Source organism: Protomyctophum bolini (assembly GCF_963924005.1).
Source record: "Protomyctophum bolini genome assembly, chromosome: 1".
Classification (NCBI taxonomy): domain Eukaryota; kingdom Metazoa; phylum Chordata; class Actinopteri; order Myctophiformes; family Myctophidae; genus Protomyctophum; species Protomyctophum bolini.
The window spans coordinates 49,642,168-49,665,681 of record NC_137862.1 but is presented as its reverse complement, the minus strand read 5'-3'; the positions used below and the strand labels follow the sequence as shown (position 1 = coordinate 49,665,681).

Genomic DNA, 23,514 nt, shown 5'->3' with positions numbered 1-23,514 from the left:
ACTGTAAGTATGAATGAATGAAAGAATAGTTTATTTCAATCTTTTTTTTTTCTTCCAGAGAGACATTAATTTACAAGTATAACAATCTTCTTTTAATGTGATCTAAAAGGTATAGGCAGAAGCTTATAGCAAAGAACAAATGTGAAGAACATACAGTACATAACCATCTGGTTGAATCCCAGGTGGTTTAGAAAAGGGTGTGTATAGTTAGGATATATTGTATGGACCGCAATGGAAACAAGCCTTTGTTTTTTGTTGCGATTATCCATTTGGCTTTTGATTTTATTTTAGCAGTATATACTGCTGTACTGTCAAAACAAAGAGAGAGAGAGCGAGAGAGAGAGAGAGAGAGAGAGATCTGTTGGGTGAAGTACAACAATGTGCAAACACAGCAGCAAGATTTGTGAGCTGCTGTGACAGGAGAAGGATGTCAAATGGAATACAAGCACCTTAAGGAATACAAACCATATGTGTACACTGTTTATCAAAAGTATAAAGCTAACGTATTCTATATGGATGTATGTTGTATAACTATCTCTGACAGAAAAGGCTTTTTATAGTTTCACAAGATAGTATTACCCAAAGTGATATTACAACACAGCTCTGTTTACACCTTTATTTAATTCCTATTTATATCCAATATTTATTTGTAAATACATTGTTCTGTTTTGATTGTCTTGTTCCACTTCCGTTTTGTCAATGTAAACGTACGTTTTCTCATGACAATAAAGCTCCTTTGAATTGAATTGAAATTGAGAGAGAGACAGAGAGACAGAGCGACAGAGACAGAGAGATTGTTTTGTTTTGATTGTCTTGTCCCACTTTTGCTTTGGCAATGTAAACATGTTTTCTCATGTCAATAAAACTCATTTGAATTGAATTGAATCAGAGAGAGATAGAGAGATAGAGAGAGAGAGAGAGAGAGAGAGACCACAAACCATAGGGTTCACGTGGTTAATTACAAACCTCTATCAGTTTCGCTGTCCTCAATCCATGAACTGAAGAATAGCCTATCCAGCTTTAGTTTGGGTCCTTTCTTTGACGTCACTACTTTTATATATACTCTTGCAGTAGGCCTACTCTATATGACCGGTCTTTGGATTCATTCTTCAGGCAGCAGGTGCAAATAATATTATTCCGTCGCTCTGCTGAGAGAGAGAGAGAGAGAGAGAGAGAGAGAGAGAGAGAGAGAGAGAGAGAGAGGATGAACTTTAATCTGGCTGGCTGGGCATCCAAGTTGCCCTATGACTCAGCTATCAACCTGCATTTCTCTCTCTCTCCACCTGTCCATGCAGCACCAGACCTGTTATACAGTTACAGAGACAAACAAGGACATACATATCTGCTGCCCATCAAATTCAGGTCAAAGGTAATCTCAGTCTAACCACCGTCAAATGGCTTTGATATATCTCATAAACTGTGATATACTGTATATCGCTACATATCTTGTACTTGTACAGTAAGCAGTACTGACTGAATACAGGTACTAACCACTAATTTGTGACAGCACTTACTGCCAAACTACATGACTCACAAGACTATTATTAGTGCCTAATTTTGGTGGAATAAATCACATTATTTTTACATTTGTAGCATCTATGGCACCCGGCTCTATGCAGTGCAATTACTTTCGGCTCTTGGGGAAATAAAAGGTGATAATAATGATTTGTCCAAGCGTTTAAAAACGAACAGAATTCATAACCATTGTTGAAAAGTTGAACCATGTATGTAAGTTATTTTGAAATTGTCCAATAGAGGGTGCCATCAGTTCCAAATGGGCCTGGCAGGCTGGCACAAATTTGGCCATAGTATGTCTACTCTAAACATCACCAAACATGCTGGATATTTAATTAAGCTGAGTTGATCTGAGTGTAACTACATCTCCACCATTGCTAAACACAATTTTGCATAGTTGCATAGTTTTGTGTGTTTGTGTGTATGAGCACGGAATGTTCTCAGCTGATTGGCTGAGCACGGAATGTGATCTATGATGACGATGATAACAGCGAGTGTGATTTTTTGTTATTACTCCTACAGATTTGGTCTGGCAGAAGGTATCGAAGCATTGGAAGTAAAACAGCAAGATTTTCCAAGAGCTTTTCCCCCCAAGCCATTAGACTTTTGAACAAGTGCAATATCCCCTAACCTTTTCCCCCATATGCTGCTATGATAATGATAATGATAATGAATTTATTTATTTATATAGCACATTTCAAGACAAAAAAAGAAGATTAAAAAAAGAAAAAAAGTCCAAAACTCACACAAATCGGTACACATTATCTCTGGGTCTGGGGTTATCTCTGGTCCATAGCGAACTCCTTCTAACTCTATGGACCAGATCCTCTGGGTCATATGATCAATATAGCTCTGAGCTCTGGTCCATAGCGTTAGCACGACTTCTCTCTAACACTATGGACCAGAGCTATACTTAGTGATCAAGCTGGTATAAGTTATGGGCAGAGACATGGGCCTCTTTGTAATGCATTTCTAAGTTTATATGATGATGATCAAAACATTTTCTATTTCTAAAACAAAATGCATGCATTTGTTAATGGTGTTTTGCATGATTAATGGATTTTTTCTTTACAAGGGCCAGTTCCATTTCATACGTTTTAACGGTTTTATATCTGTTGGTAGGGCATTCCACATTTTGGTGCCATATATCAGTAAAACAAATGTAACCCCTTGTTTGAGTCAAATCTGGGTTGAACGTGATTTGTGAAGCTCCCTAGAGTTTGATTTGATCAGGAGATTCGGACAAAACATAATTTATTATTAATAAAGGCTAGTTTGGCCGGAGATTAACTCCATATTATGCAGCATGCAGGTGGGTGCAGCGTTCATATTCTATTTTATCTATTCTTGTGTTGGAATTTGAATTGTGTCACTGAATTACATCCCTAATATAGCTGGGTGTTGTAGTTTGTGAACTGTCATTTTTGACTTACGATCTGCCACGCATAGAGCCTCTATGGCCTGCGTGCAGTGCGTGGCATAGGTCCTCTATGATAGATGACCAAAAAACCACATTACCCAGTATTCTTAGCGAGAGATAACTGTGAAGGAGGAGGCGCGAGGCTCGGAGGCTGTGGTTTAATAAAAGCGAGGTGTTCAGCAGTGACTGTTCAGCTAGCGATGAGTGTGTGGATTTTATATCGCCAGACGACAATCGAGAAACCAATCTGTACAGGCTGAGGCTATACGGAATTTAACTAAATCAGCTCGGGGAAATTCAGGACCTTTTTTATTAGACTCGAACGGCCGTGAGTGTCCGTCGTTTGTTTCTTCGTCGTTCTTCTCTCTGACTCACACACAGCACAACACAACAAGCCCCCCGGTCGACAGGGAGGAGGAACCGAACCATGCATCGTCTTCAGCACCTGGCACGCCGCTCTCTGGCCGCAGGTGTCCGCGCCGCCGCCGGTGGCCGCCAGCCTCCTCCTCCCCAGCCTCCTCCTCCAGCCCGGAGGTCCAGGTCGCTGGACGCAGCAGCGGGCTTGATGCCGGTCCAATCCGTGCGAGCCAAAACGCAAGGGCCGGCGGCGGCGGAGCATCGCTACGGCGGCAGCGGCGGCTCTAAGCGGTTCAGCACGGCCGAGGCGGCCGCGACGCCAGAGATCAGCGGCAAGATGCGGGAGAAGACGCTCACCATGGACACGCTGAACCCGCAGGTGAAGGCTGTGGAGTACGCTGTGCGGGGCCCCATAGTCATCAAAGCCGGGGACATCGAGAGGGACATACAGAAGGTGAATACACCCCGATGTAAACCCCTCTATTCTTAGTGGAACTGGAGCAACAGACCGTGGTTGCAACTGTATACGTACCGGTACTTTGTCTTCACTACAAGTACAAGTTGTTTCCTTCTACACCGAATTTCTGATTTGTGTACACATTTGTGATTTGTACACAATCACATTTACGGTGAGCTTGCAGATCGGCTATTTCTGGCGAATGTCCCAGCCAGGGGGCATTGTTTGGGTTCCAATTCGGTCGATGAGAGTAGACTAGACTGACACCACACGGGTTGACTGAGCTGGATGCTCTGTGGTATTATGACTGAGGTATCGGTAGTTGCATCATCCTCTGTCTGTTGCATCCTGGTTGGCAGCAGCACTCAGTCATGCATTAACATGACACCCCTGGCCCTGGGCCTGCACAGTCTGGACTGGTTTAGTTGTGTTTTTAATAATCCTTACATGACACATCACGTTAATTTGGAACCAGTCGCTGCTTGGTTCTTTCACGAGAGATGCCGTACGTGCGTGAGCATGCATGCATGGCAGCATGCCCCAGAAGTTATATTAGGAGGGGGTGTGTGTGTGTTTGTGTCCTTGTCATTTGTCGCTCTGACCACCACTTTCACTGGGTCTTTGTATTGCTACTAGCACGACAGAAAGAAAAGGACACACTCAAAATTGTCCATTAATTGCCAATGGCATTTCATATTTGTGTAGGACAAAGTTTGTGTTTTCACACCACACTAAAAGCTGGAAATTGGCACCCCTCAAAAATAAAATAGAAACCTGCCATTTTGGCAATATTAACGTTAAACTCAAAAGTACATATTGGAGATAAAAGTGAGGGCGTAAAAGTGAGGACTCAAATTGTGATTGGCCAAGAATTACATGATGCATGTCTGATAAGAGCGCCCTTCATTTCACACAGGTGTGATTTTAGAATGGTTAGGCTGGCACACAGATTCAATTCTCTAAGTTATTCATTTGAGCCTTGGGTTACTTCTACAGTTCCTATCAGATCTATGACCAGTCGTTGATGGAAACATTCAGGTTCAGGTTCAGGTTCATTTGTCATGTGTATAGATACAGAGTATAAATACAATAAATTATTTTGCTCAGTCTTACATACACGTACAGGACATAAACAAACATCTATGCAAGAAAAAGTGCAAAGTGACAAAACAGTCCAATACAGTTCAAGGTCAGCTGTTCAGCAGCCTGACTGCCTGAGGGTATAGAAACTGTTACTGAGACGGGTGGTATGAGATTTGATGCTCTGGTAGCGTTTTTTGGAAGGGAGTCGTAGTTTGAACAGGGTATTTGCGGGATGGCTGGTGTCTTCCATGATGTTGTGGGCTTTTTTCATACAACGACTGGTGTAGATGTTATGGAGACTGGGTCATTCTGTGCTGCCAATGATTTTAACTGCTGTTTTAACGTCCTCTGCAACCTGTTGCAGTCCTGAGCGGTCGTGTTACCGTACCACACTGTGATACAGCCAGTTAAGACACTTTCAATTATACAGCGATAAAAGTTCACTAGTCCTTTTGTACTTGCAATACTTCTAGCCTTGCCCTTATGTTTTAAATGTTCCCGTTCTTTTAGATGTTTTTAATGGTGTGTTTCTTCTGTTTTTATTCATTTGCTGTAGCACTTTGAGATTCTGACGAATGTAAAGTGCGTTATAAATAAAATCCATTATTATTATTATTATACGCACTGCGAGTAGGGCAACACGTCGAGGGTCTCAATAACAAATTTCTCTGCGGCTCCGCCGCTTAATAACGAGTGGCCGTGTGTGAATCCTCACAAACAGCTAAAATAGCCGAACTGGATGAGGAATAGCAGCGCTCTTGTTGGGAGTGGGGGCAGCACAAATATCCTATGAGTAGGGCAACCAAATGGTCAGCTACTGTAGTATCAGTCCCTGCCTAGACTAACTCTAGGTGCTTCTGACTGACTCTAGTGTCCACAATGCCTGTGGACACTGGGGCTGCTCAATAGCCAGTATATACATATGGACAAAATGTAATATCTCAATAGCGATACAATGTGACTAACTATGGGCTCACTCTTATTTTATATTTCAAGTATAGCAACTGTCATTCCTCAACGGTCATTCCTCACAAAACGGACAGAATTTTGGTGGTCAGTTTGAGTTATAGTTACGCTCCTATTTTAAACGTTTGATGTTTAGTCTTGACTGGCCCCGATGTCCTGACCTATTGCACCTACGCCGTCTAGACTGAACTTGTCTGGAGACTGGCGGAATCCCTGGTATGAGCCAGTATTACCCTGACAGGACCAATGTGCACATGAACAGTAACAAAAACATCCCATTTGTGAGTCCCTCAATTGTGATGTTTCTTGAGTTTTGCTTTAGTGGAATAATTATTTTGTTTCAGGTCGGTCAGCCTCCCTGACACAGAATGATCATGAGAGAGATTTGTGCAGTGGCTTAAATGATCTTTAGTTCTCAAAGATTTAGGCTACTTTAGCTTTTGTTATGAATGTAGTCAATAATCATAAGTGGAGGTAATTAACACCCCGATCGCCCAGGACGAAGTCCACCGTCCTTTCAATTAGTAACGCCCAGCGCCCGCCGCCCAGGACGAAGATTGATCAAAAAAGACTATATAATAGAGGTTATTGATGATATCGCTATGATTTAATGAATTAAATAACGCCGGGCGATTGGGGTGTTAGAGAGACATTTATAGCAGTTTCATGATCACAGTTTTAGGAGTGTCGCCCTGAGATTACAAGGTCTGGGTTCCATCCCCGGCCCAGTCATCAAAGACCCATACCAACGACCCAATGCCTCCCTGCTTGGCACTCGCTTATCATGGGTTGATCGGGTCCCTGCGACATGTTTACTAGTGTCACGTCTTGGGGGTGTACTTGTACATCAAGTTGCCTCATGCTACAGCAACAGGAGATAGGCTCCTGCCCTATAGAGTGGGCGGTCCCGCCCCCTTTCATGACAACGCCAGTCCCAGGACATAATTCCCAATGTATTTTTCTCATAGACATTTCAAAAATAATTTATTTAAAGACTCTTTTTTTTCCAACTTTTTTTTACAGACTCATTCAAATAAACAAAAGCAAAAACTACATAATACAACAACAACATAGTACAAAGACAAAGTTCACAACAACCACTTAAAGACACAGAAATCAGCACAAAGTAAAACATGAAGCAAAACAAAACAATTTACAAACGAACCATATAAATGAAATTACAAAATAAAGAAAACTCAAATAGAACCAGTTACTTGGGGCACCTTTTTAACTTTTCCATTCCATTACTCTATGTTTCACCTCTTATATAATGACAATTTTTCCCATCTTTTTTCATAGAGGTCTGTTCTTATTAAGACCTTTTAAGCGTTGTACAAAGCCAACTCGAGTTGTGACAAATCATGACTAAACAAATAATTAGAAGAAAAAAAGTTTTTTGTAATTATTTGTTTAGTCCAAAATATTGTGCGTGTTGTCAGGGACTGCGACGCTCTATGGGCCACATGGCTTAGCAAGACTTACTCGGTAGTTCAGGTGATAAAAACCACCGTAAAATGGTATTATGCTGTTATTCATGATCCCTGGGCTAAAACATGCTCATGCTCCCTCCGATATGGTTGTTTCTAATCTGAGTAGGACTGTCAGCTAAAATCTGAATGTAAATATAAATGACGTGTATATAAATAAATGTAAATAATGTTGTATTGTCTCTTGTCTTCAGGGTGTGAAACATCCCTTCTCTGAGGTCATCAAGGCCAACATCGGAGATGCTCATGCCATGGGCCAGAAGCCAATCACCTTTCTCCGTCAGGTGAGGATAGACGGAATTCATTATTTAAACATCACGCATGTCTCTAGTGCGAAGCTCTGAGGATCAGCATATTCTGTACTTGTCCAAGCCATAGAGTTATATATATATATATATATAATTATATATATATATATATATATAATAGAGACGTCACCGGATTTCTCCTCTCATCCACTTGCATGGAGTTGCTCACTCAGCACACCCAGCAACTTGGAGAATTCACATATGGCAGCTTTTACTCTGAAAGCCGGGGGCTTCCGTTCCGTACAAAAACCGGGAGGCATAATGTTGCTTGCTTACCTCGCTATGATTACGATCGAGTCTCTCTAGAAGCGTTACTATTCCGGGCGGGAGGCATGTTGAAGTCAGAAATGAAGACGGAAGTATAGCCATCTGGTCAAAACCACGGAGAGCTCCCTAGATTACGCGTGACGAGCCTTTCTTTCAGAGCGCTAAACAGGAAAGTGAATGGCGGCGCGCATGCGCCGCCATTCACTTGAATGTCGGGTCAAACAACAAATGTTTCTACAACTTAGAACAGCATGCGCACAGGAAGGGATTTATGTCAAATGTATTCCAAAACTGTTGAAATAACAAAGTGGTTGGTTCCCAAACCTCACACTGGCCAGGTTGGTCAGGTAACATTCCAGAGGTATAGTAGTTGAATAGGCTGCCATAATATAGTATAAATATGAGTTCATTTATCCAGTATCTTCCAGCCTAGTTTGGAGTTGTGCTACCTGGTATGAGGAAGTAGTTTGTGTGCTGTGGTTCCTTTTTGGTCTCCATTGGCTTGGCTTCCAATTAAGCTTTACATTACAGGAAGGCATAGTTCATGAACTTGTTCACCCACACGTTTCCAGTTAGACCCGTTTGTCATGTACTATTGGCACTTTTACATCATTACATTGATGGTATAGCCGCCCTAAAGCATGATAAAAGCTCAGCAGAAACAAATAAAAGTACAGTACACAAGTACTCAGGCTATGTGCTTGTACAAAGTCAATCTTTATTCATAACGGCACACATAAAAAAATGCTGTGGACAACAGCACCTCGCACAAAATGTATAAGGCAATTCATAGCATAAAATAATATAAAACAATGTGAAAAGGGTGCCATTTGTTCTTACGCCTTTGATGGCAATTGGATGATTTGAGGCATTTTGTTGTGTTTTGCAAAAATTCCACCTATTGGTGGCGCTATAACAGGCCAGGCCAATGTGAAAAGTGTAGGATATATTCCTCAGCCTAGTAGGAAAGTGTGTGACATATTTCACGTAAATTGCGTTCGTGATTTGAGGTTTTTTGTTAAAAAACGGGCCAATCCTGCAAACTTTGAAAGCCAATGTTAGCCAATTAGGATGTAATATGAAATATTAGACAGATCCGTCTTGAGCACATGACTATAGAGATGCTGTGTAACGATTTGCAGGGTTTTTTGGGCAAAATCTGGAGGAGTAATATAAAAAAAAATGTTTTACAAAAGTCGGCCTCCTGGTGGCGCTATAGCAGGCTGTTCTGGACAATTTGGGGCAGAGGTTCATGTTGGCATCTAGGGAGTGTGTGTGTGCAAAGTTTGGCATTGACACACACACACACACACACACACACACACACACACACACACACACACACACACACACACACACAATTTGTTGAATTGAACAAGGTGGACCCTGTAATGCTTAATTGGGTCGTCCACTCACAGTTAACAGTCTTTGTATTGAGTTTGTGCTTTAAATGTACTGTGATTCTGCAAACTGTTAATAAATATTTCAATCAATCAATCAAACAACACACACACACACACACACACACACACACACACACACACACACACACACACACACACACACACACACACACACGATCTGCAGCTTTGCATTCCTGGTGTAACCATTATGGACAGTACTGAAGATGACATGATGATGTATTTATTCTGTATCTCTGCATGTACTTTGTAGATGATGATGGAATATATGATGACGATGCTAATCTGCTAGCATCGTACCGCAATGGTTACACCAGGAATGCAAAGTGTGTGTGTGTGTCAGCTGTCTCTCCTAACTCATGATCAATCAATCAAAACGCTCTCCTCCAACTGCTCTACAACTTTAGAACTATCTCTCTGTATGTATGTGTGTGCACGTGTCAGCTGTCTCTTCTAACTCATGACTGCTCTACAACTTTAGAACTCTCTGTAACCTCTCTGGATCATTCTACCTTCTCTAGTCTCTTGTTTGGCTTGTTGTTCACACTCAAAGCAGATTGTAGGACTTCTTAACACTGCTTATGCCTTTTTTCTAATTATTTGAGCCTTAAAGGTCTTTAAAAAAATACTTTAGCTGAAACGTGTATGGAGAAAATGAATGGGACATTCTCTAAGGGTGCCCTTGTTGTTCTGAAAGGGGGCGGGACTGCGATGCTCTTTATGGGACAGAGCGTCGACCAGATGGCCATATTGCGACCGATGTGTGAAATTTGTGACTGCGATATATGGAGGTTTTCCCTTTGTAGCGATAGGTTGTGTTTATGAATGGTCACTAAAAAGAGATTTCATTGATGTTTGTTCATCCTGGAAGTTGGCTTGTGTCTTTTCCAAACTACCGCAGTTTTCACTGGCTTCACTGCTGACAGAATGAACTTGAAGCTGGGCTGAATGAATGACGAAGCATTGCAGATGGCAGATGCCATACTGAGTCTGAGTCAGTGGCACTGAGTGAACAGCCGAAATTAGAATGCTCAACCAAACCTCTGAATGACGTGACGTCATATTATAGTCTGGAGTCTGGACCAAGCCGAAACAAATGTATTCTGGCTCTATCAGGGCCTTTAGAATATAGAGATGTATAGGAAGTTAGGAGCAAGACATTTAAGTTTTTGGCTGCTTTTGTTTGGCTTATACAAGAAGGCTACATTATAATTGTCTCTGCTGTGGGGCTGTGCGTTTTATTGAAAATTACCTCCTGTCTGTTTGTCCATCTAGGTGGTGGCTCTCTGCTCCTACCCGGAGCTGCTGGACAGCCCAGCTTTCCCTGAAGACGCCAAGGATCGTGCTCGACGAATCCTGCAGGGTTGCGGAGGACAGAGCCTCGGTGTGTGTGTGTGTGTGTGTGTGTGTGTGTGTGTGTGTGTGTGATTGAGTGAGAGACACAAGAACTTGATGTGTATAGAGCGGCGCAGTCCCGCCCCCTCGAGAGACCCGGAAAATAAATCATGTTAATTTTCCTCATAGACTTTTCAGAAAGTATTTATTTAAAGAACAAAGCCAACTCTTGTCGTGACAAATCATGACAACAAACACAATTTTTCGGGCCAAACAAAGAATTAGAAAGTAGAAAGAAACGGCAGGTTACAACACTTATTTTGTTGTTTTTCTTCTTTGTAATGGTCCAAAATATTGTGTGTGTTGTCATGATTTGTCACGACAAGAGTTGGCTTCGTACGACGCTTATTAAATAAATACGTTTTTAAATGTCTATGGGAAAAATGCATTGGGATTCATTTCCTGGGCCTGGCGTTGTCTTGAAAGGGGGTGGGACTGCGACGCTCTATTGACACGGCTCCTTTGTGTTTTGTGTGTAGTTTCTTTAGTTGATGCACTTGTGCTTGCTTGAAATAACGCAACATTCCTGTACGTCTACACACACTGTCTGTGTGTTTGTTAGCATCTGGCTGGAATGCAGCTAACTGGGTCATGTTTGGGTGGGTAGATGGAACACATTGCTGACGGTGTGGGATACAGTGCAGCCTCTCTGAGGCCCAGTGTGACCTTTTTGGACAAAATAACAGGATGGTCAACTCAGGGCACGGGTTAACATGGCTGAAGAACACAGCATTACTGGTCACATGGTTTGTGTCCAGTTGTGTTAAAAGAAAAGAAAGATGACCTGTGCATTTCCATGTTGACACCATTTTATTTCTGTGGTGGTTGTAGTTTGTGTATACCTGTCCTTCTATATCTATATCCCATTGGTTGGGTTGGATCACTAGTAAGTGATTGACCAGACGTTTTCAAAGTGAAAATGCAATGTATCCTCTGCTCAAATGAGCTGACCCTTATCTCAGCAGTAAACATTAATTTATGGGGTAATGATGAATTGCAGCTGTAAGGCAATATGGAAATGGTAAAGTACAATTTAAACGCCTCAATCTGGATCTTAATGAGAGTAAGTTACTATTTGTAATTTGGTAATAATAATGAAACATTGGCACATTGTTTGTTTTGTGTGTCCCTTACGCAGGTTCATACAGTGCCAGTCAGGGCGTGGAGTGTATTCGTCGCGACATCGCTGCCTACATTGAGCAGAGGGACCAGGGTGTTCCAGCCGACTGGGACAACATCTACCTCACAACAGGAGCCAGTGATGGCATTGTGGTAAATGCTCTGCATTTCTATTATGAACCCATTCATTCACACACAGATTGACAGGGTGGTCGGAGACTCTGAGCGGGTTGCCATGACACTTTACTGCTCAGAACATTAATATTCCCCGGAGGATGAAACCTCTATTTGCGCCCCCTCCCCCATGACCTTTAGTCTGGTGCCACCGAAAATGTCAACTTTGCTCGCAAGATGGGAAAACAAGGTCAAAGTGGAAGACCAGTTCAACAGCGCTAACACAGAAGCACGACACCGTGTTGCTGGACTGCAGAGAGAAAAACTGACTAAAGGGAGAAAATCTGAATACGTCTGCCTTACTCTCCGATGAGCTGAATGCTATTTTCTAAGCGGTGAGAGAGACCAACTCCACCTACGGCAACCAGTCAAGGGTGAGCAGCGCCTGAGGAGGCCACCCCAGTAAACATCCTGGAGGCTGACGTGTGCAGAGTCTTCAAATGTGTGAACAATGAACATCCATAAGTCTGTGAGATGACAGGATCCCAGTACAGGCCTCGTTCTCAATGCATGTGCGAACTAGGGCATTAAGCAACTAGTCGACTATTCGACTAGAAAATCCACTAGTCGACCTTGTTGGGTTTTCCCGATTTTGTAGGCCTCAAGATCAGGTAAATTATAGTTATAGTCACCAATTTTTTTTTTTTTTACATAGCTAATGGGTAGTTAAACAACTAATCGACTAGTAAACTAGGCAACTAGTCGACTAGTAAAAATGACTAGACGTGAATGCCCTAGTGCGAACCAGCTGCTAGGCTTTTTGCGCAAAGGTCTATGTTCTATACATACTGTTCTATTGCTGCACAAATATGTGCTGCTGCTTTTCATAACCTCATGTACATACCTGTACAGTATATACTATATTTGCGGCAACCACTGCAGTATGTATTTATATATATATATATATATATATATATATATATATATATATATATATATATTAATTTTTAACAAAATCACAACTTTTAACCATCTTGTTTCACATCCTTTTCTCTCCTTATTCTTCCTCCTCCCTCTATCCTCATCTCCCTGTCACATTTCTCTATATCTGGCTGTATCCCACTGTCCGCTGTCTGGCTGTATCTCTCCAATTGTTTTACTTCTTTGCATTCTTCCCGCTTCCCACCCTCTATTCTCTCCCTCTTTTCCATCCGTCCTTTTGCACAGAGCATTCTGAGGCTGTTGGTGTCGGGCCAGGGTCGCTGCAGGACCGGCGTGCTGATCCCCATCCCTCAGTACCCGCTGTACTCTGCAGCGATAGCGGAGATGGACGCCGTGCAGGTCAACTACTACCTGGACGAGGCCAACTGCTGGGCGATGGACGTAGCGGAGCTTCACAGAGCATACGAGGCCTCCAAGCAGCACTGCCAGCCCCGTGTCCTCTGCATTATCAACCCCGGAAACCCTACCGGTGGGCTCACTGTCTCTGTCTGTATGGCTTAACCCATTTTGGTGTTTTAAACATTATGTTATAATTTAGCTATTGAAAAATAGCAGATCTACAAGCTCATAGCGCGCCACCGAGTGGTGCGCTACGAGCTTGTAGGTCTGCTATCTTTGCAAAATCGTGAAAATGTGCCTCAAATTTGGAATATATATTTTCAGAACAAACGTTTTTAACTCAAATCTTTGCTTCTGGAGGGTCCCTGGAACAACATATTTTCAGATGGGGGGTCGGAGGCCAATTACAGATCATTTTTGGGGTCCTTGACATGAAATATTGAGTGATATATGCCTAGAAACATAGGTATTTCAGAAAACCGTCAGGATTTAGAAGACATTCTTTTCAGGCCTAAATGGGTTAAGCACCATTTATACTTTGTTCTGTCACGTGCCGAAAATAGATTATCTACGAGCGCGTGCTTGCTATTCTTCTGGCACATGACTTTTTAATCCGGTGTTAACTGCTAATATTGGAACTGGATCAATTGTATCCTTTCAATGCCTGACTTATTCCTCCCTGCATGGCATTGTGTCACCATTAACGATGCGTCAACTTCACCTTGTTTGTGCTACTGTGTGTGTGTGTGTGTGTGTGTGTGTGTGTGTGTGTGTATATTTGTATACATGACATCTGATCCTGTCTCGTTCCTGATTGGAATCCAGTATGTGTTTACCCTGAGATCTTGGTTCTCTTCCATCAGCAGTGATTATGTAACCTGGCAGTTGATGGTGATATAATGTCGTCAGATGAATGATAAAACAGCTGTCTCCGTCACTATAGGAGTTCGTAGCTTGTTGTGTTTTTAATTTTTTTAACGGGGTGTAAATGTGGCACACCTGGACTGAGACTGTTATTTGGCACTCTCCCCCCCCCCCCCCCCCCCCCTCTCAGGGGAGTGTAAAAATGTCACGACAAAGTATGTTCTAGCACGAGAAGAACGAAAGCTCAAGGTTTAAGCACTGCCAGCAGGTTATGTGCACAAAAGCTGGACAGTACTATTATTATCGTTATTATTATATTGGCATCACCCACCAGAACTTAAGCCTCGCCCACAGCCGTTGTATGATAACCACACCTGGGGGTCTATCAGAGTAATGTTACCTTAACTCCATAGACAAAACAGAAAAAGTACAAGAAGTATGAGGTTCACAAGGAAATAGTGTTGCATCCTTATTAATAACCTACTTGTCTTCATGTGACCACCGCACTCTGACTTTAGGTGCGTTACCCGTTCAAATCATATCGAATAAATAACGGTAAATGCAGTCTTGGTGTGTGCGACCCATTACTGTTATTTATCCTTAAAGGACAACTTTAGTTTTTTTCAACCATGTTTTAGGTTGTTATTAGAGAAAGTAAAAGATGAGTGTTCATTTTTTTTCGTTTGCCGCTTTCTTTCGCTTTAGGGATTTTAGCTGTTTTTGACAGGGGGGCGGGGGCATTCGAACATGGGGCTAAATATGCATTTTTTCACAATCTTATAGCGATTTCTTTTTTAATTATTTACTATAGTCCTAATAGACCCCAGGAAATTACATCTTGCCACAAAAGATCACAGGATCTACTGAATTTGAAGGTAGCCTACTGGGGTGAAGCCACACTGTGTGGCATAGGCTCAATATGTCAGTTCGATACATTCAGTAGACCCCGTGATCTTTTGTGGCAAGATGTAATTTCCTGGGGTCTATTAGGACTATAGTAAATAATTAAAAAAAAACATTGCTATAAAACTTTGTAAAGAAATGCATATTTAGCCCCATGCTCGAATGCCCCCGCCCCCTGTCAAAAACAGCTAAAATCCCTAAAACGAAAGAAAGCAGCAAATGGGGGAAAAAAATGACATTCACCTTTTACTTTCTCTAATAACCACCTAAAACATGAACCTTGGTTGAAAAAAAACTAAAGTTGTCCTTTAATGACCTGTCATCTGTCTCTTTGTCTCATTCCCAAACTGTCTTCTTTCACCCTCGCCTTTCCATCGTCTAGGTCAGGTGCAGAGCAGGAAATGCATGGAGGAGGTGCTCCACTTTGCCTACGAGGAGAACCTCTTTGTCCTGTCGGATGAGGTAATGGAGAAAGACGAGTCCACTTTCAAAAAGTCTGTGTCAAACGAGAGCTACCGTATCAAGTTAAGACTCTGTCAGGAATAAATGTATGCATTCATCAGTATACATGCAACTGATCTCATTCAGGGAGATTCTTCCTTTAAACATACCGGTAATAATTATATATTTATTTTTGAGATATTGAATTATCTTGGTCATTGTCATGTTAAATGGAATTCTAATCTGTGATCACAGGAACATTTTTCAGCACTTTAATTTGTCGTCTTAATGAATTGATTGTAGTCTAGGAGGTCATCTACCATAGGAAGAAAAGCTTGTACTGGTGTAGCAATTAGCTGAAATGAAATGGCCAAAGCATGAATGTAAATATAGCACAGTTGCAGTTTTACCTGACATTTGCTTTATCTTATAGTCGATAGTCTTAGTTACTTTGTTCTAAACTGTTCGCGTGTGCGTGAGTTCAGGTGTACCAGGACAACGTGTATTCTCCAGACTGCCAGTTCCACTCGTTTAAGAAGGTTCTGTTTGAGATGGGCCCCGAGTACTTCAACTCTGTCGAGCTGGCCTCGTTCCACTCTACCTCCAAAGGCTACACAGGAGAGTGAGTACACACTCACACACACAATTTGTGACATAATGGATAAATTAAGCTTTAATGCCATGATGCCAGCTGGGTTGAACTTTTCCTGTGGCATGAACCAAAATCCTCACCTGTTTGAACACAAACCAAATTAAGAATAAAGGTCCCCACACACCGAGTGCGTTTTTCGGATTTTCAGCTGCGTTTTTTCCATCGGTTTTCCGAACAACGCGTCCAGTGTGAAACCACCTTTTCTTCCTCTGGTTCTCTCTCTATGCTATTAGCTGACTATCGGCATTCATTGAGAATGGTACAGTTTTGCAGGCTCAATCTCACCGTCTCGTGCACCTCAGGAATACAAACCTCGGTGGACCGACTGGGCTAACGGGTAGCTTGGAAGGCTCTTGGAAGACATGGTTACACTCTAGATGGAAAGAAAGAAAGCTATAACATAAGGATAATCTAATATGATTTATATAGCGCTTTTTCTAGTCACTTTACAGAAACTAAATAAAAACAACTTTTATTAGAAATAACTAGTTGGCAGAACAGTTTGTCTAGTCAGTGACTCTTATCAGTGTGTATCTCAACCCTCTGTTTGTAGGTGTGGTTTCCGCGGAGGCTACATGGAGGTGTTGAACCTGGACAGCGAGGTGAAGGCTCAGTTGGTAAAGATGCTGTCGGTGCGTCTGTGCCCCCCCGTCACTGGACAGGCTGCGATGGATGTCATCGTAAATCCCCCGAAACCCCATGAGCCCTCCTATGCACAGTTCATTAAGGTGTGTGTATGAGAGAGAGGGAGATAACTCTATATTCTTGTAAAGGCCAATGGTGAAGCTAACTTGCTGCAGTTTTTTTCATTTATTCAAAATCGGTTTCATTGACCATCTACGTTTGCATGTGCAAGAAATGTATCTTACTAGTACTCGCAATACGACAAAACAAAGGAGAAAAAGTATATGCCCCGGGGGGGCACTTTTTCTAGTTTCCAGTACTTGGAGCTATATACGCTGTTGAATGTGAGGTCCTTCTGTGTAGCAATATCTTGACTATTATACTATTATTTAAGACTTAAATGAACACTGTGGATTTGACTGTGTTCTCCAGGAGAAGAGTGTGGTGCTGGACAGCCTGGCTGAGAGGGCCAAGATGACAGAGCAGACCCTCAACACGGTGCCTGGGATCAAATGCCAGCCGGTGCAGGGCGCCATGTACGCATTCCCACAGATCTTCATTCCTCCACGAGCTGTCCAGGAGGCCAAGGTACTGTACGTTCCCTTTTTGCGCTAAAACCAGACATGCCAGGTTGAAAGTGGTTAACAGGGTATGAAAATGACTATATGGAAATATTTATGAAAAAGATATGACATTTATTTTTTGTTTCATCCAGCTGTTTTATACAGATGAATGGACAATTTTGAAATCAGGCAATTGTGTAATAATTGTGGATCCCACCGCAGTTCTAGGAAAGCCCTGCTGTGATTGGCCAGTAGTCGTTGTGATTGACAGTTCTTGTTTTTTGCGACTACGCCTAACCCTACCTCAGTAAAACTACGCCTGCCCGAGAGCCAATCAGACACATGGTAAAGCGGATCTATCCTAGAACATTGCTGGGATTAAGAATCAGCAACAGGTCTACTAGAGGTGATGTGGAGAGTGTAGGTGGAGTGCACCATCTAGTGGCTGAATGTTGTATAAACGTTTTATGAGTTGGACACAATGTCAATCAGTTGTTATTAGTTTTTATAGGGAGCCTTGTTTTTAAAAGTGATGATCATTATTATTTTTTTCTGTACATCTCTAGTCCCTAGGTATGGCTCCAGACATGTTGTACTGCCTGAGGCTGCTGGAGGAGACTGGCATATGCGTAGTTCCTGGAAGTGGCTTTGGCCAACGAGAGGGGACCTACCACTTTAGGTTAGACCATTCACTCACTCTTTCATAGAGAGGGGACCTACCACTTTAGGTTTGACCACTCACTCACTCTTTCATAGAGAGGGGACCTACCACTTTAGGTTAGACCATTCACTCACTCTTTCATAGAGAGGGGACCTACCACTTTAGGTTTGACCATTCACTCACTCTTTCATAGAGAGGGGACCTACCACTTTAGGTTTGACCACTCACTCACTCTTTCATAGAGAGGGGACCTACCACTTTAGGTTAGACCATTCACTCACTCTTTCATAGAGAGGGGACCTACCACTTTAGGTTTGACCACTCACTCACTCTTTCATAGAGAGGGGACCTACCACTTTAGGTTTGACCACTCACTCACTCTTTCATAGAGAGGGGACCTACCACTTTAGGTTTGACCACTCACTCACTCTTTCATAGAGAGGGGACCTACCACTTTAGGTTTGACCACTCACTCACTCTTTCATAGAGAGGGGACCTACCACTTTAGGTTTGACCACTCACTCACTCTTTCATAGAGAGGGGACCTACCACTTTAGGTTTGACCACTCACTCTTTCATAGAGAGGGGACCTACCACTTTAGGTTTGACCACTCACTCTTTCATAGGAGGCCTATTCTAAAAACATCCTATTAAAAAAAATCCTATCCTATAAGTTCTAACAGTTTTCTGAAAAAGCTATGTTTCTATATCAGTGGTTGAGAGAACATCCAAACGGGAAGCACGCACATCTCAAAAAATGTTTACGGGTGCAGGTCAAAAATATACATACAGAAAGAAGGTAGGATGTCCGCACACAGTTCTTTAAGCTCCCAGTAGTTTATTAATACATGGTCAGAAATCAACGTTTTGACCCCTCCGGCTCTTCATAAGGAATCCTTCGGTCGAAACGTTGATTCCTGACCGTGTGTGTGTGTGTGTGTGTGTGTGTGTGTGTGCATCGGCAAAATTCTGTTCAGTCACAGTGTCTGCAATAATTGGCAGTCGCCATACAGTATATGGAGATGCTTTCTGTACCCGTGATGCGTGATCTGTATCCTGAAGCACTTGTTGTAGAGTTTTCCAAGTTTGCGCATCCACTATTGTTTGTGTTCAAGAACTTCTTGTTAAATGTGAATGCAAATAAAGGTGTGTGTGTGTGTGTGTGTGTATAAAACCCTTGATACAAGAAAACGTGTAGGCCTACATATACATTTATATACAAAAATAATAATAATAATTATTTAAAAAAAGAACATGCAGCTCAACTGTTGAATGAAGGAGGGAATGTTACTCTATTCATTACATTACAGGTATTAAATTGACTAAAAATAATAAAGTAAACTGTCCCTGTTGACTGCAAACTGTCCCAAAACACATTAAATTTTTATTATAATTTGTAGTTAATAGTTAAACTATAAACTAGAGATATGTAGGTATCCAAACATTTTACGGTCGCTTTAGGTGGTACCAAAATCTGGCTCGGCCCCTGGACCATAACATGTATGTATGCGCTGTGTGTACTGGCATTTCATATAGTGCATGGTTTAAGCTTATCCAATAGTAATGAGTTGAGATTCAGCCATAGAGACTGCCAAGTGTTAACTGGAGTATCTCTTCCTACTTCCAGGATGACCATTCTGCCGAGCACAGAGAAGCTCCAAGTGCTGCTGGAGAACGTGCGAAGGTTCCACCTCAGTTTCCTTGAGGAGTTCTCGGAGCAGGAGGAACGTCCTCAGAGATGAGCTGTACAGCCAAGTTTGGAGCAAAGCCACTTCAGAAATGAGTCTGTGAACAAATGCTTTACTTTAAGACTTGTATGAACCGGCAGCAATGAATGCTGATAAGGCTTTCGTTTTGTGTTCCCAAAGTGAAAACAGGTTTTGACTTGATTTACAGCAACACGGTGCCTTCCTAATCCTATCATATTCGATTTAAACACTCAAATTATATAGGCGTATGTGAGCAGAAATATTACAGTCCCAAGGGATATGACTTAAAGCTACTGTACATTCAGAAGATCACAACTACACATGAACTTCTTACTGTAGTGTAAATATTATCATGTGTGGTCAATTTGGTCCTTCCAGTGTGCACCTACATACATGGATACATATGGCATTGGTTTTCTTCACATACAGATATGTACTGTATCTACTGGTTACAAGCACTAGTTACAATTATCTGTCCTCCATTTGGAATTAACTGGTCAATGTAATTAAATATCTGCCATCTGTAGCCTTCTGTCCATTGTAACAGGTGTGGTCTTCAGATAACATATTTTCAAGGGAAAGGAACTTGTCTGCCTGAAACATGCCTACTCTTTATTTAGGAGATGTGTTTTGTCATATGACAGTAGTTCAAGGAAGTGTCAATTAGCCTTAATTGTCTGTTTAACATTGTCAAGTTTGTTTGGCTGGTGAAGAGAGGGCTCGATGTATTTCCAGTACATGTGTAAGTGTAATTGTACTGCAGTTCCTGTTTAAATGATCGAAGGATGACAGCAGGTTGTGATTATTTGTGAAAGTTAAGCCCTTTTAGGCAATTCACATTTCAAATAGAATAGATTGAGAATAATGAATAAGTTGTTTATTTCTATATAGTTGATGCCATTGAAGACAAAGACACAGTACCTCTTTGCTTTCTGGGTGTATGGATGGACAGGACACTTATTGTTGAAATATAGTTTACATACAGTCTCAAGTCTGACACCTTTGAAAGGTTAGTGATGGCTACTTTCCTGGTCAAAGTGGTTTTGGCCAAAGGTTTGGCTGCTCCAGTCTTCTGAGACTTGAGAGTGCCTCCCCTCTGGCCTCTTTTGATGGGTTAGTGATGGCTACTTTGGCTTTCTGGCTCAAAGTGGTTTACTGAGGGCATCCTCCCTGTATCAGGAGGGCTGGTATTATATGAATTGTACTGGACTATGGAGACAGTTAATCAGATGTGTGTACAGTGATATCAAGCTGTATAGAAATTGGACTTCTTCTCGTTCTCGTGAAATGGTAGCATGGTGCAGTTTTGAGAGACGTTGATTCAAAGTGTAGGTAATAAGTCCTAATTTTACAATCCTTGAATTCTTGTCTGGCTTTGGCAGTTATGTTACAATAAAGCAAAGACTTAGGTTAGGTAAGGTTGTTATTATTGGTATGAAAGCTTTTTATTTGTTCTTAGTTTGTGCAACATCTGATGATTTGTTGAATGTTGTATATTGTCCCCCGCCAACACACCTATTGTGTTGTCCGAGCCCGTGTCGTTTGATTTATACTTGGTTGCAAGCCAGTGTCATCACAGATAATAGCCCATCTACAAGCTCACAACGAGTCACGCTATAATTATAATTATTATGATGAGCTTGTAGATCCAGCTATAGTACGTAGCTTAGAACTATAAATTAGTCCTACTTAGCATCCTCACTTCAGATCCCTCACAACCACCACCCTGGGCAAGACCTACGCTGTAGAGGCTATCGTTTGTTTGGGGCGGAAGTTGCAGGAAGTATCGCCCAATGGAAATGACGTTGATGCTTTACAAATCAGTTTGCATTCTCCGCGAATGAAACAAGTGTTGTGATTGGTCGGGAAAATATCGTATCCGGGGGGAAATGCATCCGACGGATGTTCCGGACCAGGCTTTTCTTTTCTCAGATGCGTAAGCCTGGGACCGAGGCTACACAACCACAGGGTGTGATGTTCATGAAACTCATTTTATTTGCCCTCATCATTGAGACGCAAACATTTATTGTTGTTTGGGTGGTGGGAGGGGGTAACACTGATAATTCAATTAATTATTTGATACACACATGATATTCTTCAAAGTGACTCTTGTTTTTATAATGGAATGCCTTTTTTTTCTCTTCAGTTTTTGTTTCTGGTAACACTCAAATGCATGCTTTTAGTTAGTTAAAAAATCTTAACGTATGTAATGTTTTGAGGTAGGGCTTATTTTAATATCTTATCTTACCTAGAACATTTTAACATGTTCAGAGCACTCTGGCAAAGCCCCGCCCTCTCCCACTTAGACACTCCCACTTGGACACTTTCAGCCGGGCTCATTCATTCCAATGTAAATATCATGGATTTTACACATTAAATAAATACTGGTTCATTTTTGGAACCAGACCTTCAAAATCTCTTCCAAATCCGTCAACAAGGCCTGCCGTATGCACTGGGGAAATTTGTGCGTTTCTCTTTTAGAACAATGTTTTATCATATAGGAAAACTATTGGTGGAGAGGTTTGTCTAACCCATGTTATGCTTAGCTGGGCCATAGCAGTTTGGGGAGGGGCTTAGCTATAACTGGAACATATGAATGCATTACTTACACTTAATGTTAATGACACAATAGCCTTTTATCCACGGACGCATCCTTTAACACATTTTATTTTGTGTAACGTAAGTGGAGAGGAGTGCTGCCTGGATACATGCTAAAATGTTTTGTGCATAAAATGGCTGGGAGGTTCTCTATGATTTTCATTTTATTTATTTCACGTCTTCACATATAAGACTGTTACTGAAAAACTACTTTTGGATAGATTTTTTGTCTTTCTTTCTCCTTTTTTACAGTAAAGTTCTAATGACTGAACACATGTCGTTGTGAAGTTATTTCAGATGACACCCCCTTCCCCCACCACCACTAGTGTAAAGTGTACTTTAGTCTAGTGGTGCCATTCCTGCCCTCCTCTAAGTCTAAGTACCTGCATTCTTGTGACACTTAGAGGCATTTCACTATAACAGATTTCTGGGGTCATTTCAGGTCTACTCAGGCTTTTGTGTTCACCACAGACGGCCGTATTCAACATTTAGATGAATTTGATCAGACGCCCCTTTCCTATAAAGACCCATTGTAACATCAAACTCTAATCATGTTAGACTCATTGAAAACGCAGGTTCTGGTGACTGATATTGTCCTCCTAACATGGAGGGGGCTGTGCTTTTTCAATAACCTTTTTGTATTTTTAGGTTTTTTTTTAAGATTTGTTTTTGGCTATTCTGCCTTTATTGATAGTATCAAGTGAAGATAGACAGGAAAGAGGGAGAGAGACATGCCGCAAAGATCGCCATGAATTATCGAGTCTATGTGGCTTGCACATGGACCACTTGGCCAGTGGGCGCTGTTTTTGTTTTTTTAAATAAGATTATATAATGTAAATTAAAAAAAATATTGTGGAAACTAACGGCGCCTCGCAACATAGGACAATATCAGTCACCAGAACCAATGACATGTGATTTGAAGTTACTATGAGCTTATGTCTGATAAAATGAATATAAGTAGTGAAGTGGCCCAATTAAGTTATTTCCAAAATGGCATGGATGCATATAGTGTTTTTATTTTCATTAATTGTTCAGGTGAAGCAGATTTCAAAAGTGAAATATCACTTTAAATATGGAAAAAACAAGCTCAAGAAAGAGTTAATGTATAATCCTCTCATGTTTGCTTGGCTGGAGCTTACAGCTACAGTTCACATTCAAACATTTCAAAAAAGGGTTTGACACCAATGCCTAAGAAATAAGTGTGACTTCTTGATGCAAAACAAAACAGGTATGTTGACATTCAAGCTTA

General features: G+C 41.6%; 1 protein-coding gene across 2 annotated transcripts; it reads left to right on the top strand.

Moving 5' to 3' along the window:
- The first annotated feature begins 3,109 nt into the window (after positions 1-3,109).
- On the top strand, positions 3,110-22,699 carry LOC308336189 (alanine aminotransferase 2-like). 2 transcript variants are annotated; one of them, XR_013966129.1, is made up of 12 exons: positions 3,110-3,746; positions 7,480-7,569; positions 10,557-10,665; positions 11,815-11,948; positions 13,137-13,380; positions 15,400-15,479; positions 15,944-16,080; positions 16,664-16,838; positions 17,167-17,322; positions 17,864-17,976; positions 19,586-20,475; positions 20,677-22,699. XR_013966129.1 is itself a non-coding variant. In XM_080793478.1 (11 exons), the coding sequence occupies exons 1-11, from the start codon at positions 3,363-3,365 to the stop codon at positions 19,698-19,700; spliced, it is 1,737 nt and encodes a 578-aa protein (XP_080649604.1). In that variant the 5' UTR covers positions 3,110-3,362; the 3' UTR covers positions 19,701-22,699. The 2 variants fall into 2 exon arrangements, 1 of the variants encoding a protein (XP_080649604.1); XM_080793478.1 differs by having other exon boundaries at positions 19,586-22,699.
- The last annotated feature ends 815 nt before the right edge of the window (positions 22,700-23,514 follow it).